At 36.9% G+C, this 20,080-nt stretch overlaps 1 protein-coding gene across 5 annotated transcripts in view; it reads left to right on the top strand.

Annotated features, from left to right (window-relative positions):
• The window catches only part of ZNF407 (zinc finger protein 407), a 338,979-nt gene that overhangs the window by 119,890 nt on the left and 199,009 nt on the right, over nucleotides 1-20,080 (top strand). For all 5 annotated transcript variants that reach the window (XM_068193734.1, XM_068193765.1, XM_068193755.1 and 2 more), the window contains one exon: nucleotides 12,463-12,537. In XM_068193734.1, the coding sequence (XP_068049835.1) occupies nucleotides 12,463-12,537 (75 nt within the window). The remainder of the gene's footprint in view (nucleotides 1-12,462; nucleotides 12,538-20,080) is intronic.

Here is a 20,080-nt window from a genome sequence, read left to right on the forward strand (position 1 = left end):
AATAACATGTATCGTTCTTCACTGTGAATTCATTTGCTCAATAACTTGATTTGACTGACTTAACTTTTGTTTCTGTGCTTTTTGCTCTTAAGTTAAAATGGTCCTTTTGCAATATACATGTAATTATTTTTTTCTCTATTTGGTGGTGTTAATCAAGCAGTAATATGGTTTTCATGCTTGCTTTCTTTTTTTTTAGGAAGGCAACAGGGTTATATTCAAGGAATGTAGAGATTTCTTCTGTAGTTATATGCAATAAGCAGCATGATAAGTTTTTTCTTGTAATAGCTATCTTTGACAAGCTAAATGTAGCAGGATATGATCTCTCTGTATTGCAATGTGAAAAGAAAGGGAGTGAACTTGGTTGTAAAGGAGAATTTCGTGGCATTTTACCTGTTGAGGGCCCTGTAGAGCCAGAAGTATAGTGACTTGCCTAAGTGACAGGCAGTAGCAGCCATGGTGTCACTGTGTATTATCACCTCATGCTAGCTGGAAGCACTCCCTGAAGCCGATCTAGGTTGTATAGTCCTAGATGAGGTCTTCATGGGTGCTGACCATAAAAAGTTCATCAAAGTAATGAGGCGAGGCAAGAGCTTGGCGCTCATGGGCAGAGCTCAGCACCAAGGAGTGTGAACCGGCTCCAGCTGTGACAATAAAACAGCAGGTGGCTGCTGTCATTAGGGGTGGCAGATGAGGCAGGGGACTAACATTCAGCCCACAAAACTCTCATTTGTTAGCCATCGCCACTGTACCATGCAAAATAGCTTCCATCTCAGTCAATTTTACTTTGCAAAATATTACGCAGTCGCCATAAGAAAATTAGAGCCTTGGGTTTACAGGTTCCTTGGATCTTATATTCAGAAAGCTCTGTGCTCTCAGGTTATGTGGAAAATTGGACTTTCTTCTCCCTTGAACAGTTTGAGGGTCTTTACAGTAATTTTATAATAGGTTGTTTCCACCCCAGCATGTGTTTATCAGTTAATATTTTGGACTATTTTGTTTGTTACTCCTTTATAAAATCAATTCCATCCATCCATTCAGCTATGTGTTATACATAACATTGCCTGCTATTCAGTACTGTAAAAGTTGCACAGTGATCAACTATTTCTGTCTCTATGTCTATCCAGGTACAGATATTGCATGTAATAAATAATGGGATTTTTTTGAGAGGAGTTCTGCTAATCTGAGAAATTGTAAAGAAATGGAACAGCCTTTTAGTTTGTTGGGTTTTTTTTTTTTTTGTTTGTTTGCTTATTTCTGTTAATATAGTATGCAAAAGCTTTTTGTATGTATTTAATCTTTGCAGAATGTTTTTAAGAATGCTTTTAAGAATGTTTTTACTTAAAATTTGAGGCCTTTCTCAGCTGAAAACTGTCCTGGTGCAACTCATCCCTGCAGCAAGGCCCATGGGTGTCAGGGGTTAAACAGTGGAGAATGTGTTGGCTCCAATGTGAGAGCCATTTTACTTGCATCTTGCTACAAAGCTAAGCAGAGAATTGCATGTTGGTGGTTACATGCTCTGTTCCGTAGCTGTAAGTGACCTCCAGGAAATAAGGAGAATTCAGGTGGTCATTTGGATATGTCAGTTGTGAATATGTTAAATTCCAGTGCTCTAACATGAACCCATTCATGGAAATCAAAATGTGATGCAGTACTGAATAAAATGGAGTACCACAGCATGCATTGGTACCTGTGTCCCCTGTGCTGTGTGGTTCCCCTCCTACTGAAAATGGACCTGTGGAATCCCATAATTTTGTGCTGGCACTTGAGATGAGGCTTTATGGGGCTGTGCTTACAATGACACCATGGATTAAGAAGGAAAACCCCTTTAATTGACACTTAATTTCTGGAAGATATTCAAAAAATAATATTTATTTTAGACATAGTTTATGTTTCTTTATAGGTCCAGGCTGTCACTTTGTATATAAAACTGAAGTTCTGTAATTTTTCCTGTTAGCTATATACATTCTTTTTATTGCATCTTTTTGGGTAGTTTGAAAATTCTTCTTCTCTTTTGGATAACTTTTATATGAAACTACACTGATTTCTCCTTCACTTCTTTGTTCATAGGTACACTCAGCATGTGTATACAGGTTTTTCCAGGCCCTTGAGATCAAAGATTTTCTTTTCTCAATTCCATTGGGCACCTATGTAGTTCCTATATCTCTCATGTTTGATTTGTGGCCAGAAATGGTCAGAGTTAATCTCAGATGCTGGCTGGAATTGGAGTAATCTTTGCCAGAGAACATCTTCTGCTGTGTCACAGATACCATCTTTATGACTGTAATGATTTGTCTGATCTATATTCCTGTGGTTTTTCCAGACTGATGACAATCTTCATACCAAGAGCATGCAGCATCCTTATGAGACTGCACGAATGTGTGCTGATTTTGTGTGTCTGTCTGTCTGTGTGTGTGTGTGTGTGTGTGTGTGTGTGTTTAAAAACATCCATCTAAATTCAGTGGGATTTTTTTCCTGTCTTTATTGCTTCAATAACAGTTATATTTCAGGTGAGTATTCTTAATACCTTCAGTCCTGGCTTAGGATTTTGGAAGTGACTCCTGCTAGCCATCAGAGGAAAACCTGAGAAACGCCAGACTGTGATTGGCAGCTTCAGTGATTCCCCTGCTAAGTATGTGACTGAAGTGATGAGAGGTGTTAGCATTTTTTTATGGGATAAGTGGAGTAACACCACTGTTACACCTGGAATTCTTACTTGGATAGACTTCTGTTCTGCTCTTCATATCATCTGCATCCTCTACAATCAGTGCCATAATTTGAGAGAGTTTTGTAGGTCTGTAATACTTGGATAGTGCATAACAGTCTGTCTGATTTGCATATCATGATTTGCTCTGAGAGACACTTCCTTCAGTCAGCCTTCTTCTTCAGTGGTAGGAGGAAGTTGTTGCAACATTCCACTTTTGGGAAGAGCTGGGCATGGCTGTAATGGGAATATCTGGAGAGACTAAGATGCCAGTTGAACATGAAAGCTCTGAGCTTTTATTTGTGCTCGGGCTATAACAAAGATGTCTTCCAACAAAGAAAACTCAAACATTAATCAGACAAGCTTGTCAAGTGTTAGGTTGGCCTGATGACACAGTGTTAGATGGTTCTTAGTCCCTGAGGTAGCACTTGCAAGGCCCAAGAGCTCTTGGACAAGGAAAGACGGAACCATCCTTGTGCTTTAAACATATTTATGGGGATACAAGTATAAGAAGCATTTTTGGGGGACTGAAACTGATCTGATCCACATGATAGCCTTTTGTTTTTTTTTTGGCTGGAGCCAGTCAGTTCTGATTTGACCAGCCTGTTGTTAAAGGTTCATGTATGTGGATGGTATTACTGATGGCTACCGATTAGGTCTTGCTGTCATAGATTTACTATTTTTATGCAGCTACTTTGGCAAAAAGATATTCTGAAGTATTTTGCTTTCTACCTGCAGTCAAACAGGCTTGTGGAATGCCTGGATGTAAGGCAAAAAGGATGTGTTTTACAGCTGAGCTTAAGTCTTGGGAATAAACAAATCAACCAGCACTTGGTTTTCTATGTCAGGCAAAGACCTAGGGCAACATTCTCACTACTCTCACAGATCAAGCAGACTGCAGAGTCTTTGCTCCAGCCACCATCTATCACCAGCAGCATTTCAAATTGTGGGGAAATTGTCAATAAAAATTGTGTGTGTCTTCTGATTGTGTATGACTTCTGAACAGTTCAGTCATCAGATAGTGACCAATTTATTCATCTCATTCCTTTCTTGGTACCTCTCAACTTTGCAAAAGACCACAGGCACTGTAGCTGCAGAATTGACTGAGTTATGTATGTGGCACTGCTACTGCAGGCCCTATGTGTTTTTTTGTCAACAAATCAACTATCTTTAGATTTGTTTAGATTTCTTTTAAAGACAGGCAACAGTAGATTCTTTTGATTAGGAGAATTTCATTCTCAAGATAGCTCTTCCTCTAGAAGCTCTGCATAAACCTGGCAATTCAGTCTGCAGTGCGCTTTTTGAGCCGTCAGGAAGAAGCTACATCAAAAGTGACTTTTCATTTAGGAATAGCAAGATATTAAATATATTTGTTTGGCTCTATCAATTCTACTTTTAAGTAGAAAGTCATCGGAACATCCTTATTTTGAGATAGCCTTATAGTCTGTTTCTTGCACTTTCAAAAGGCGCAGACTTTGCTCGTTGGGATCACTAGGAAGCTCTTTACAAACTGTGGAAAGTCCAGTATTTCAAAACTACTCTCAGGGCAACATAGAGATGTGGTTCACCTGACTCACCCAAAGATTGAATCTACTTTGGACAATTTCTGACTTCAAATATTAGCCTGTTTATCCTGACGTTGCTTTCCAGATGCTAAAAGATGATATGTTGAACTGATGCCTACTGCATCAAATTCTTTATCTGAAGTCCTGAGCATGCTAGGAAATGGACTTGGTCATGAGCAGGAAGACAAGCTAGTACCTGAAGAAAGTGGAAAGAATGGATAAGGGAGGAGTCAGAGTTATGAGAATATTGGATATACAAACAATGAAAAAAGAAAATACATAAGCTGTGTCTTGGTTGCAAGGTTGCTAAAGCACTATTCTGGATCACAGTTCTTACAGATGTAAACATTCATTTATGTTTAAAGCATTTCTGCAGCCTCATGTAGCATGGCAAGTGTCTTTTCTGGTTATGTCCTGGTTTTGGATGTTTGTATTAATCTCTCTTAAATGCAAGGCACTCCCAACACCAAACCTAGGGCTGCATTTCAGACTTTAGGAAAAGAGTTTCTGTGTTGTGGTAGACTTGAGAGGTTGATAGCAATGGTAGAGAAAGCACATTGTGATTCTGTCTTTTTCTTCCTTTTTTATTTTTTTTTTAGTACTTTGTGCAGCTGTTAGATTACCAAACACCTGTTAGAGGTGACAGTTACAGATGCTCAATAACCAATGAAAATTAATAGAACATGTGATTCTTTTAGCTTAGAAGTGATTTGGTAAGATGTGTTTAGAAATCTAATTACATACTGCTGCTGTCTACCATTATCACTTAACATTCATTAACTTCTCTGAATATTGAAACAAACATTTCTTGTAGTGGTACTAATTTTCTCATGTATTTGTAAGGTGATTTTCTGACAGAGGGAGCACATGACTTCTTTGCCACTGTTTAGCTATTTTAAGTTTGCTCTTCAAGCAAATAAAAGCAGAGTGTCATTTGTTTACTTACAATTAACACTTGCTATTTTGTCTTCAAATATAAAAGTTCACAGTTCCACTCTTAAGTTTCTACTCACTTTTATGTTAATAATAATTATCACTGGCTGGATGTGGCTTAGTCCTGCAGCTGTCATTGAAGGGTACTTTTTGTATTTAAAATAAAACACCACTGCACAATACCTTCAAACCAAAAATGTTCAGAATGGATCCTGAGCTAACTTGCAGGAAACCTTTTTGATTTCAGTTAAAAAATAAGTAACTTAAGGTGAGGCACACAGGTAACTGTGCTTCCTCATGGGGGAGGAACTGATATAAATACTGCTAGTGAATTCGTTTTATTTTTGCCACAGTCCTTGCAATAACAGACTAAATTTCTGTCCTGGATGGTTTATATTATAACATACATTTCTTATAAGTGGGATGGTGAGAAAACTCAACAACTTCTGATGGTAAGACAAGGTTAAGTGGAACAGTAGAGGATGTTTCCTGTTTTATTTAGTCCGCTCTTTCTTTGTACCCAGGTCTCTTCTGCCAGAATATGTAAGAGGAGATAATTGTGCCAGTTGCTACTACTTTATGGCCATGGGGCTAATAATTCTTTGCCATCTTGAGAATAGCAGATTGGTGGCAGAGAGCAACAAGAATATGTTGAGGGATGTCTCTCTCTTCTGGTTGATAGATGCAGGAATATGCAGGAACAACACAGTCGATTGATTGATTGATAGCGCGCAACTCATCCATAATGATCTGTCTGATATAGCAGTAAATTATTCTTGAGACTGATGCAGGTCATTGAACAGCACATTGACAATCCTGTTGTCTGTCATCCTGTTCAAAGCAAGGCAGGAACAGTAGCTGCTGCGATACTCAAGTCTACCTTGGGTGCTAGCTGTGTGCAGGTGTTCTGATAATACAAGTTGTTGTCTTTATTTTTGGGCAGCTTGGCTTCATTGCTAGCTTGTTACAAGTAACAGTAAAAAAGAGGTGAGGTATTTTTAGAAGAAAAGGTTGTAGTTTGCCAATTTCATAGTAACATAAAAAACACTTGAAAATATTGAGTTTTAAATTTCAGTAGCAAAACTTCTCCATGGAAAAGAAGCTAATAAATAATGAAGAAACATACCTGATTTTTGCATAGAAAATTGTAAAGCCCTCCCAAAAATCAAACAACACCCTAAAAACCACCCAAAATTGAAGCAGAAAGGCTGATAGTTCTCAGAAATTCAAAAGTTATGTTGGTCTTTAGGTTCCATGAACTACCATGCTGTCTTCCCAGGGTAACCTGAGTTCTTGTCTTGTTAGTGATGAAGATGTCTTCATTTACCTCTTTTGGTTACTCTTTTCAAGAGGAAAAGTTTGAATTTTCCATTCTGCCAAGTTACACACACTTGAAGATGTAGATGGATGGATATGTTTTACTTCCTGGTTTAATTACTGGTGTTGGTGAGGGTGGAGCATAGAGCAGCCGTATCCTTCTTTGACACATGGGGTCAGCAGGGAGTAGAAGGCAGCGTGTCACAGCGCTCTCAGTATCGCAGACTGCGTGATGACTTGTTAACCTTTTAGAATGTTATTGATTTTTTTTTTTTTTTTAAGCTTACAAAGAATAACCATCTCCTCTATTTGGAAGTAGTAAGACCAGCTTTATTTGGCTAGTAAATGAGTCTGGAGAAAACCCCATCTTTCCTATGCAGGGTTCTAGGGCTTGACGTCCTGTCATAGAGGGCATGAAGTTTTTCAGATATGTGGATGTTTTCTACATTAGACTTCGCCCTGCCAGATATTTACTTGAACCTGACATCTTGTCACAAAGGGCATGAAGCCTTTCAGACTACTGGATATCTTCCACACCAGACTCTGCCCTGCCAGATACTTGCTTTTAAATTGAGTCCCTTGCGCGCACTCATGCAAGAGAGTTATCAGAGCCCCAGTCTGGACCCTTCAGAATCAGCAAACATCTTAAAATGATGGACTTGAAGAAATTCTCAGGAATTTAGACTTTTGATGCATGGAAAGAAAAGCTTACTTGTTCATAGAAAACCACTGCTTTCTGGACAGTCCTGCATTTGCCTGTGTGCTCTTGTTCCTGAAGTTAACCTGCTGAATAAATCCTCATGGAGACATGAGATTTGGGTAGCAACTTTTTATATAATTTGGAGAATTTGAAAACTTGGAAATTTTTTAGTTAATTTACACTGTTTAAATACTATTTGACTAAGTGCTGATTTGAATATGAGCAGTTCTACTTTTAGGGGTAGAACATGCACAACTCAAGTGCATGCAAAAATCTGTAATTGTATATACAAGTTTTATTGAACGTTCTGAAATACATGCGTGTCCTGGTGTTTCTTGAGAAAATGCACTATTTCTTTCTCCTGCTGGTTGTTACCCCTGTTGGCATGGCTCCATGTGAACCACACATTCACCTACAACACTTAGGGTTTCCAGTGTTTTTCGAGACACAGTAAGAACAAGTATGCTTCATTAATGTGGAAAGAACCATAGATTCCACGTTGTTATTTACTTGTTTGAACATATCCCGGTCCCCTTCTTGGCATCATCTGTGAAGCTTGCCTTGATTTTCTGTTTTCTTGCCTCACGCGAAGATACAAGGACAGAAATTCAACCACAGGTCACAGAAAACAAAACCTGATGTGAAGAGAATAATATATTATTTAATTGTATTCTGTGATGATGTGTAGAAGTTTGAGATCCTATTTCTTATTATTCCTTAATGCTGTCAGATCTCCAAGCTGATTAATCAAAATGGTAAAACATTCTCTACTTTCTATGTGCCTGAAGCTTATGCTAAAACAAAGGACTAAATTCTTGGATTTGTTTATGTGTTTGATTTTAGTTTTTTTTAAAGACTCTCAAGCAGCTTTTTAAAACATCCTATGTACTTGGGTTATGCACTATCTTACCTGTGTTCTCAGAGTTAAATTTGTGTATAAAGAGGTCTTGGACAGTTTAAAGGAGATGTAAAGGATATTGAGAATATGAATAAAGGCTAGATATTCATTGTTATTCTCCTGGACTTTTCTGCTGTCATTGAACATTGTTGTCTGTAAGATAAATTCTCCAAGAGCAATTGCAGAGAGCAATGTATCCACTGAGAAGTGATTTAAAATTGCTCTTCAGCTGCTCAATACCTTGTTTGTAGAGCCCCACAAAAAATAAATTCCCGTGCTGGCCCTCCTCAACAGTTATGTGCAGTTAGAAGATGACTGGTCTGTCACCATGGCTTCGAGTGACTTTCTGGTAGTGGTAACATGTAGTCCCTTCCTAGGCCAAGGCACTTGGTAAACATGCAGGAAATTACAGGTTTCATGGCTTTATGGCCCAGAATGCTTGTTTTGGTTTGTGTGTGTTGTGTATTTGGTTCTGGGTGGGTTTTTTTAAGGCTTTTCACTAACCCAGTGATGTACTTATTCAAAGGGAAAGAGCTATTATGGATTCAAAACATAATAAAACTTAGAATCTTTTGCCCTCTCAAAGCAAGATACTTCACAGAGAACAGTTCTCTCCCCACAGAGAAAATAGCAAACAGACAATACATGACAGATTATTCCTATTCCTTGTGTACTGTGATGATAAACATTGTACATGCTGAAAAATTTGTATTAAACTAGAATAAAAAGTGGAAGTAAAGATTGTCCAATATGTTTCTTTATTCCCAGAATTAGAAGTCCCTTTGTTTCTTTTGTACTTGAAAATGTGCTTTTATCTGAAGACAAGTCTGCAGAGGCTCCTAAATCAGTTACAGACATTCTGAGAGAGTCCAAATACTGCTTGAAGATTGCCATGGAATATGAATGGTCACGTTCCTACAAACCACAACGCTTCTAAAAGGAAACCAGAATATTCTGTGAACTTATTTTGGGAAAGGTGCTTATGTATTTATGATTTAAAGTAATTTTTATTTATAGTTTGTGTGCAAAAAGTTGTCTATAGGGAATTAAGATGCTATTCTAAAGCTCTGTGCAATTTTTCAACTTGTCTTTAATTTATCCTGTAGTTTCAACATAGAGTGTATGACTGAGGACATTGCTGGTTTTGAAGCCAGAGTAGTTGATAATCACTGAAAAAAGTTAACCCAACACAATGCTACTGCCAGCAAAAGGAATCCTGCCTACTCACCATGTTCCACTTTAAGAGGAGGCTTCTAGTACTTTTCCTACCTAATGAAGGGAGCTCCCAGTGACCATGGCTAGACATGGTCTAGGGAGGTATAGGCTAGACATTTCTGCATGTCGAGATCTGACCCGCAGGAGAGCAGCTGGGCTGTGACTTCTTGTCTCATGTGGGCTAGGGAGGAATTTGTCCAGATCAGAGTTTGTAAAACTGGTTTCAGGCCTCTAGTATGGCCTGGTTTGCACATATTTGAAAGAGTAGGGTCGGTTTGATGACAGGCTTTTTCTACTCCCTTTTGATGCGCTTCTGAAACAAGTTAGCTTTTAGCATTTGAATGTTTATACTTCCACTGGAATTAAAAACTAGAAATGAGAAATTTGGTGAGACCTGAATTGGTGCTTATCAAATGTTGATGGAAATATTCCTTTTGATTTGAAGATATATCACTGCAATATATCTTGAAAGCATTCATTCAGTGAGTACTTATAGGTGCCAGTCAGATTTCTCTTAAGATTAATTTAAAAGGCCAAGGCTAAGTCATGTCTATTCTAGCAGTAGCTTGGGAATAACAGATTTACCTCAGCAGAGGTTAATAGCATAGATAAACCCATTATTTTTTGACTACTAAACCATTAATTGCTTTGAAACCTAGAGTTACTGAATGTATGGAAAACATTTTTGTGTTTCTTTTGTAAAGCCAGCAAACACTGCTACCACCTCTCTGAAAATCACCTGCAGGATATAGTAAACAAAACCAAATAGCTTTTACTTGTCTCTGTGGTTTTGTTTGTTTATTTTAATGTGTGGTCCTCAAACTTAGCATCCAAACAAGGTTGTTTAGACTTTGTCTCTTGTTTTAATAATGCCTCTGTTGGTATTTTTTTTTTTTATCTTGTTCTCAATTTCTTATGAAAGTAGCAACTCTGCTTTTATTTTTAAGGTCTGATTCTCTAAGGTGGGGAGCTGACGCTGAGCTATGCAGAGTGCTCCAGACTTGCACTGAGGCATTCTGAACTCCTCAAGTCTGAAGCCTTTGGGTCCTACATTAAAAGCTTAAAATGTTAGCAGGTGCTGAAACCTGAACTGAGTCAGGGTTCATTTTATCTGTGCTGTGTAACAGCAGCAAAATGGTTGCTAGAGCATAGATGCAACAGAGAGGAGACAGAATGTGAGATTAATTGCTTCATGTTATTACCAAGGTCTTTGATTTTGCAGAAAGGTATGTCTGTCTCTACCCCCTGCAGTTGTGTGGTGTATGAAATGGTGAGCCTTTGTTTGGAAGTTTTACCTAAATGGGCTCAGAAACCAAAAAGTGCTTCCCTGCAAATGTTGTGTAGCTGGTTGGGATCTTTATATTCCATACAAATAGCAAAATATCCCTTTACATCTCTGATTGCACATTGCCCTTTCACAGTAATTTCAATGAGTGTATTTTTCTTTTAGAGAAGGGTGAAAATGGAACTTTGTAACAGGAAATACAGGTATTACTAAATGAAAATATGTTTGGTAGCTTCCACAGCTTTGTGGAAATACTATTTCTGTTGAAAAGCAAAGGCAGTACATTTTATATGCCTTATGCTTTTATTAGAATACATTTTTTTATTTTGTTACAATTATTTTCCCTATGTACAGTAATTTTGATGACACTTGCACAGTAATGATGGTAATGGTGCAATAGATTATTCACAGTTGTAATGGTTATGATGCCATAGTAATAAGTTGGGTAAGGAAAAGTATTTAGGATACTTTTTAAATGCATTTTTCTAAAAAATAAGGAAATTTATATCATTTAAATAAGACAGTATTATATTCTTACACCTTAAGGGATGCACTAGAGAGATTCTCTGTAATAATGTGCAAGTGCCCAAAGAAGATCAGACACAGAAAAGCTAAATTAACATAATTGCAAAGTAAAAGTACTGTGTCTTTGCTTTTGTGGCTCTTATACCCCATAGTGCTGGTGTTTTACAGTCCTTCCATTGTCCATTACTGCAAACACGTCCAGATGAATTCAGCGTTTAATGTTAAAAATCTTATAACATGCCAGTTTGATTTGTAGCCCTTCATATCATGGAATGCTAATTAAAATCATATTTTTGCATATGTCATGCCTTTCATGTACATATGCAAATAGAGTCTATTGCCTTTCAGCTATTAGTAATTAACTTTATGAAGGACAGCTGTAATACATAATTAACAAAAATGTTTGCAAGCCCTTTTCACACTGAAAGTTGCAGCAGTAAAATTTTTGCTTATCGAGAGAACCATTTTAGTTTAAAGCTTCAGTCTGATATCTAAATTGTTTGAAGCAGCCACATGACATAATTAAATTGATGTTATGGTCTTATCAGCAGAAGAATAGTACTTGATAGGCTTCTATCTGTTTCATTACGTATGTCACCAAAATTAAAGTAAATTATCTGTGTTTGGTTTGGTAGAAACATGATGCCAGGTAGTATGTATTTTGTTGCTGCTGTTGGTGCTTTGAAGAATGTCTTTCTAGTTTGAACAATATTCTTGCTCATAGTGTATTCATGAACATGTGTTTCACGTTTTTCATGGTTTTTTTTCACAAGGCTATAAAATAACTAAGGCTATTAATTTGTTTTTTTGTGTATCTCTTTAAATAATTAATACAATGAAGTTTGACCAGGCATAAGCAGTGATTAAAGCATCTTATCTTGCTGTTTTTTCATGTTTCTCATGAAAAACAATGGAACTACCTGTATGAAGTAAGGTTGCAGGATGGGCCCATAAGGCTTAAATAAATTCAAAGGTGTAACTAAAACTGTATTACTTCATAACATCAGACAATGTTCTTTAGGTAAAATAAACTATATTATCAGTATAATGTGTGAAATGTTCTAATTTGCAAAGGGAAGCAGAAACAAGTTTTCCATTCTTTGACCAGTGATGTATGGCTAGGACTTGTAACAGAAAAGCCAAGGGACTGCAGAATAGGGGAAGTCTGTTGTCAGAATGGGCTTCCCAATCTAAGTCACATCCTAGCAGAGGAGGGATTTTTTTAAGGTCTTCCTTTAATGAAATGTGTTCAAGTGCATACTCAAAAAAAGGAAAAAAAAAGTTTAATAAAATGATCTTTTTCATTTGCTCTTTGTTTGACAGGGTGGCATTTGTGATGAAGAAGCATTTGAATACTCATTTGCTGGGCAAACATGGAGTTGGCACCCCCAAAGAAAGGTAAACGGCTTTAAAATTCTTTTTCATTGTATCTTATACAGTATGTGGAGATCTTTTCTAGAATACCTAGCTTGCCCACAATGATGCCATCTGGATTTTTTACCTCAACTCCAAGAGAGATGCAACATCTTTAAGTACTCTGATGTTGTGGTGCTTATGACATGTCTGCAGAAAGAAATGCCATGTAAAAGGTGTAGGATTTGCACCTTTTGGGGCTTTTTATTTGACAGGTGGTATTATTTTCCTAAAACTTCCATAGTTGTAACTGTGCCTCTCAGTGCAAAATCAAATGTTTGTGGTTTTTTTTCTTTTTTTTTTCCTTTTTTTATTCTGTTCTTGCTGACCTTGATGCTCATAGGTGCTTTCTAAGAAGTAAAAGCCACAGAGGAATTAAAAAGAAAGTTTCCTCACGTGTTCCTGGTCAGGAAAGGAAGATTTTGCGTTTTCAGTATTTTTAAGAGGAATTAATTTATTTTTTCTATCTGTATGCAGCCACTTACTCTCCAACTTTGTTTGCAAACAGGTTATTTTTTATGTGGTTTAAAATATAACTGTGTTTTAAAACTCAATGGCACTGCGTTTGCAGATAAACAGATTTTGCTTCAGATTTATTTGGCACATTGTGGCTTAGCTATTGCTGTTTCATTGAATCTTTGGGCCAACTAGAAAATTGATGTGTTTTGGATAGCCAAAAGATCACATATTCTCTTTCAGTCTGGGTAGATGGAGGTGTTCATTGCTGGATACTTGATACTGTTTCAAGTATTACTGCCTTGTAACTCATTCTTTGGGAGTAGGCTTTCATAAATAAAGAGTATTTTCTGGTTTTGATATGAAAAAGGAGGAAAATAAATGATAGGAGCTGTAGGAGAGCACAGCAAAGCTCTTTCTGAGCCATGTTCATTTCTTGTTAAAGACAAGGGAAATTGTGGTCAATTAGATCCATTCCTCACAAGTTTATCGTGCTTAAATCATGTAGGGACCTAAGAGTAGGGTTTTAAATTAACACCCTATATATGTCTTATTTTGACTAAGCACTGATTTAGGTAGTGCTTTTATTTTAAGGAGATTTCCTCTACAAAGGGCTTAACCAGAATTTTCCTAGCATGTGATTATTCAAGGGTTTTGAGATATTCTATTTAATCTAAAATACACGGTGATGCATTGAAAAAACAATTACAGTTTCATCAAAGCAGATATCATAATAAAGTTTATGTTGGTTATCTCTTGTCATAGCACAACAATTACAAAAAGTATTTTGCTGTGATGGCTTATTTTATAACTGGAAGCATTCAATACCAATATATTCTTTTACAAGGGGATACTTACTGTACACTCATCATAAATACAACATAGATAGAACTTGCATCACCCTAGTGAATATGTGCACAATAAAGGATACATACAATAGATTTCCAAATATAGTATCTTAGCCTGAGAGGCATAGTTTTAGTGATGATCATCTTGAAATGAATTCCTAAACAAGCAGGATACTATAAAATAAATCAGTTGTTGCTGGCTTTTCTTTGAGTGTTTTGTTCTGAAGGCCACTCAGCTGTGGTCGTTTTCCCCCTTTCTTTCCATATTCCTTCAAGGCTTTCTGGGTGGCTTGCCAGCATGACACAGGAGGAGGAAGAGGAGGAGGAGGAGGACGAGGGTGGCAGATTTACAGGCTCTGGCTGCCCAAGGAGCAGAGGAGCCCTGCTGAGTCCTGCAGCCTGAGCCTGCCTGCTGGCATGACTGGGGAGGCTTTGCCTCCAGCATAGGCAGGTGGAATTGGAATGACTTTATGCCCCCTTTTTTTGCAATTTCTTCATCCATCTTTTGAGTATTTCTTTTCCACAATAGCTTTTCAGGTGGCACTTCAGCTTAATGTAGAGCAGCATCAAACAGTAGTGGCAGAGCTACAACAACAGTATAAATTTCTAGTAGCAGTCCCTCGCTTTGGATGGGGGATGTTTAAGCTACGTGAACTACTGCAGTAAATACCAAACCACCGTTGCTTTCCTTTCCACCTTTCCTCTCCTATTATGAGAAAGTTTGATGCCTTTTAATGGCTTTAGAAACTGAAGAAATCCTTCTTCTGCATGTTAAACCATCACTTTGGGTATAAACATATTATAAATTAAGTTACATAGTTTTCTTACCTATGTAAAACATTAATGCCTTGATTATAATTTTGCAAGCTTGCTATTTTTTAATTTCTCTAGGACAATATAATCGGTTTATTCTTTAAGTTTTGAATTTGATTCTGCCCTCTGATATATTGCATATTATAGCAAATACTAATAGAAGCTAGCTAAATAGGCTGTGACAATTAAATTAATAATGCATTTTATTTGCAAGTGTTTAGTCTTCATGGTTTGACTGATATATGCAAAGATGGTAATTTATTAAAAGTAAATTCATGTAATTGTACTACAGAATTTGATGGACCAAAAAAAGTTGTCAGCATGACTATCATCAAAAACAGAAAACTGAAAAGAAGTTCAAAAGGGTGCTTGAAAAAATGGTTATAACCCATACACCCCCACAAATTGAGGCTCTTTAAACAAACTTCTTAGAATGGAATTGCTGGTGGTAAGCATAGAGATAGTTCTGAAAGGGAGAGAAAAAATACATTTACAATTTAGTAAGGAGTACTTAACTTGTGCACCTTGCTCCCTCTAGCTTTCCATCACTATTGGGGATTTTTATGCACAAAAGGCAGGAGTTATGGAGGCTGTGGAGGTGTTTGCATGGGTGGATACAGAAAACGAGTTTAATTCATAATGAAATTGCTACTAAAACATCTTTTGTTTAGGTTGTTTTCTTTTTTTAAAAGACATAATTAATTTAAGGGGAAAATACTGTGCAGTTGAAAATCACATAAGTTTTTAAAAAATAAACTTGTAGTAAAATGTCTGCACATTTCAGACACAAAACCCCCTACTGCCTAGTCCATTATGATCATTGCCATTTAATAGCTAACTCAAAAGTGGAATGTTTTAACAGAAAGAATTCCTCTGAGGTATATTTTCCTGTTATTGGAACTGTGATACTGATTTATTGTCAACTTCAATGTGTCTCAAAACTGGCATGTTATCTTCTAAGTCCAAGGCCAGTACATATTTGGTACTTCAGTGTCAGTAATCTTCATGAAACCTATAACTATATCTTATTGGCAGGATAAATCTTTGGCTACACCTTTATTGTGTCTAGTAGACATTGTGGTTGAGGACAAGGTGAGTGCATTGGTAATGTTAATGGTGCCAAGTTCTAATTTCTGTTACATCATTACTTTACTTGTAAATTGTGTCAGAACACAGAACAAAGAGATGTTTCACTATTAAGATATACACATACACACACATATCTTGAAGGGCATGAGGGCATGAAGAGGGCATGAAGATAAAGCAAGAAAATAAAAATAAATTCACTAAGTCATTCATCAGTGAGAATAAATTCTGCCACTGTTAAGTACCACTCTGGATTTAGAATTTTTTAATATGAAAAATACACATAAATACTCTTTAAAGATTTTTTTTTAGAGACACCATTAGTACTGTAAAATATACATTTTATAGTTTATGATTCTTTCTTAACTAGAGTTCTATCTGATATATCTGTTTAAAAATTATTTTACATAAGAAAAAGCCATAGAAAAGCCTTTATAACTACTTAATTACCTCATCTTCCCTATGAATTTTAAATGATGAATTGCTTCTGAAATAACTTTACATATGAGTAATCCCATTGAATAAAATAGAATCATTCTTATATGAATGAATAAAGTTACTGGTAGCACAAACAGTCACTGAATTGGAGTATCTATTATAAAACAATTCTTGTGAAGGTCATTAAAGTATATATTCAATTTTGGAAGGTTCTGATATTTTTCATGTGCTTTAAGAATGGGATCATTGTTACAATGCTAGTAACATATGAAGATCATATGATTTTGAAATTATCTTGATTGAAAAAACTGTGCAGTGATTTCAACTTGAGAGCAAGAGCTGTAGATAAATACCTACTACTGTGTAATAGCAACCTAAATATGTTTGAGATACTTTGTCAAATAATGTTGGAATATAACATACTTCTAAAATTTGTGTATTTTTTACGCTTTGAAGTATAAAGAGGAAATTCCTAGGTGCCAGTTGTTCCATGTGCTGGCATAAACCCATCTGAATTTTTTAATATTAAATTCTACTAATATGTAAATATCCTGAAATAGATAAGACTGTATGTATGTCAGTGGAAGGGATTGTTGAGGTTGAAAGAAAAGTAGCCAGAAAAAATGAACTCAGGGTTGGTGTTTGTATATTATTTAGAAAACTATCTTGTAATCAGCTGTGTCCTGATATTTCCATTTTGAATGTAAAACTAGAAGTGTATCAAGTGCATCAGTAGAAATATCTTTTATTTAACTGAAATGTTAATTCTTCTTTTGAAGCATTTTTCTTTCTTTGAGTAGGGAAATTGTGATAGTAACTATTTGACATGCCTGTTTTGGGCAATGCTACCCCTGCAAAGTAAAAAGATCCAGTTTGATGTTACAGCAAAGTTTGGATAAACAAGTAGCAAAAGTCACAGAGTGATGTGCCATACATGCATATGAAAGGAGGTTGTTCCAGTCATACATCCCAGCTTTCTGCTTCCACTGCATAAGTCAACCATGCAGGCCAAGAGGGTAAGGGTTAGTATGTAATCATTTTGTAATAACCTGCTTGTGTTCTGAAGGAATGAGTTCTGTATGTGGCTGTCTCACAGAAGGGTTTCCAGTTAGAGATCCACTGGACAAGAGGCTACCTGTAATAGGTGGTGTGCACAGTCTTGCCTTCTAGCTTTGTCATCACCTTTTACTGCTTCTTGCAAATGGGTTCAAGTTTTCAACTGAAACCTGACACTACTAGGTCAACTGGATAGGAATGAAAAGCTTTACTTAATTAATTATTTCTTGCTATTTGCTTTAAAAGGGTCTTGGACAGTTACATAATCATACTTTGGAAAAGTTGTAAGGAAAGAAATGTAGCTTTTTCTTGAAATATTTGCTGTTTGGAAGTTTGTGATGAGAGGATGTGTTTGTGTAAAGGACTTAACTTTAGCAGTGTTTGGGAACTGAAGTTTTGCCTGAGATGCATGCTCAGCTTTCCATGTTTTAGAGGCTTATCTGACCTCTGCAAACAGTATTTCTCTTTGGTGTTCAGCTCTTGTCTGGTGCTTTACTATGTCAGAGTGTGGAATAGATTCCATAGGTACAAGCTCCATAATAATTTGCTGCCTGTTTTCCTCTGTCTGTGGCTGACCAAGGAACATAAGGAGGCCACCTGTGATTTCTCAGGTAGTAGAAATGTAGAAGTAGAAATGGAAGTAGAAAATGTACTGAAAATTCACAGCTTTCCTCATGGCTTGTTGTCTGTACATACATCATATGCATTTGCTTTGCTACAAAGAAATGAAGACTAGGCAGACATTTATACTTTTGAAGACTGCTATCACAAAGACAAGTGATTACTTCAACATCTTTTCAGAAAGAAAAATAAGTGAAGGACTGTAAAAGAATGAAGTTATTTTCCTACTACTCATTATTTGTTTTTCTTATCAAATTCTGGCAATTTTAGAGTTTAGTTCAGAAGGAAGGGCAATCTGAAGTAAGTTTATTTTAATTGCTAGGTATGTGAGATGTTTTAGAAGTTTCTGTAGTCAGCAACAGTCAGCAACAGTGAAGGCTTACCTGCTATGGTTAGAAAATAGAGGGAGTACCTAATGGGATTCATGCTGCACACAGTGAGCACCTTTGGCTAATTTTAAGCATCATAACAAGATAAAAAAGATGATCTCACATTCACAAACAATCAAGTACTGTCTAGAACATAGGTTATTAGTTCCATTAGCAGGCATATGCTAACATTGTTGGTGAATCTGTGGAAGACAGTGTGGGTAGCTGCCGAAAGTGACAGCTTTATTTCACAATGGTTTGTTTCCAAGGAAAACACAGTTCCTTGTTGCATGCCAGCAGCCAAAAAGTTGTAAGCTGCAAACTGATCCCTCCTCTGATGCAGTCAGCTGAAAGTAAGTTGTTCCAGTTGCGTGTCCCAGCTTGCTGCTTCAACTGTGTAAGGCAAGTGTGTAGGCCAAGAGGGTAAGGATTAGGATGGCAGTATATCTCCAGATCCCTTTTTACCTGTGTGGGACTGGTAGCAAGGGACCACTCCAGACAATTCTACAGTCTATGTTACACTGCTTTGAGAGTTGTACATTGTGACATTTATAGATGTGAAATGTTCTATGTCTGGGATGATACCATGACTTTTAACTTTGATCAGTCTATATAATACAACACAAATATTTATTGAGAATACTGTAAAGGAAATGAAAACATAATCTCTTGACCATGCTGCAATAAAATATTTTCCATATATTCTGAAGGATCAAGAGGAGTATTTTGTAAACTTTGGAAGTGAAAATAGAAGTTATGTGGCAAATGCTGTATATGACTGATGGTAGAAGCTTACTTTCTACTTTTTAGCCACACACTTCATAATTCTTGCATCAAGTTATGATGCCATCAGGACTACTTTTCTGCAGCCAAAGCAGCTGCATAATTATTAAGTACGAATGTTTGTTTATCCAGGTTTACTTAAGTTTCAGCACCTCAAGGTGGAAAGAAAATGCTGCAGAAACTTGTTCTGGAGTGAACAGTTCCATGAATGCAATTCTAAAATCACCTCCTCAGTGCTATAATGTTTAAAAAACAGTTGACTGAGACTTAAATGTAGAAACATTAAGGTCTTGTTGTACTGTAAAGACAATCTGCTACAGTATGAGCCTGCAATGTGTGCTCTGTACTGATCTCTGGTGGGTAGAGTCATAGGACAGCCTAGCTTAGAAGGGAACTCCAAAAATCATCTGGTCCAGCCTTTGTAGGGGAGGGGAGCCTAGAGGAGATCATCTAGCACTCTGTTCAATCACATGTTGAAAATTTGCAGTGATGAGAGCTCTGCCACATCCCTGAGGAAGTTGCTCCAGTGAATGCTTGTTCTTGTGATAATATTTTTGTTAAGATGAAACTTTTCCCAGTGTAACTTGTACTTTTTGCCCCTTGTGTTCTGTGTGTGCTTCCTTGTGAAGAGAGAGCCTCTTTCCTCTTTGCAGCAGCCGTATAAGTCCTGGAATACCATAATGAGATCCCCCTCTTCTCCAAGATTGTGGAAAGAGCTCTGGCTGTTCCAGCTTGGGTTTTTGTTTTGCACAGAAACTTTTGCTGCTGTCAGTTGACAGTATATTTTGTAAGAAAAGAGTAACAGTAACATAGTGCATCTTAAAATACCTCTTGATTCTGGAAATTGATTTGAATGGCACTATTCTGTGTATAGAACAGTAGTAATTAAGCGACTTCATAAGTCAGTTTCATACTGCTCATTCCACTTTCTCTTGCTGTCATAGAATCATAGAATGGCCTGAGTTAGAAGGGACCTTGAAGGCCATCTAGTTCCACCCCCCCTGCTATAGAAAGGGGCACCTTCCACAATACCAGGTTGCTCAAAACCCCATCCAGCCC

Source organism: Anomalospiza imberbis, chromosome 1 (assembly GCF_031753505.1).
Source record: "Anomalospiza imberbis isolate Cuckoo-Finch-1a 21T00152 chromosome 1, ASM3175350v1, whole genome shotgun sequence".
NCBI classification, from domain to species: Eukaryota; Metazoa; Chordata; class Aves; order Passeriformes; family Viduidae; genus Anomalospiza; species Anomalospiza imberbis.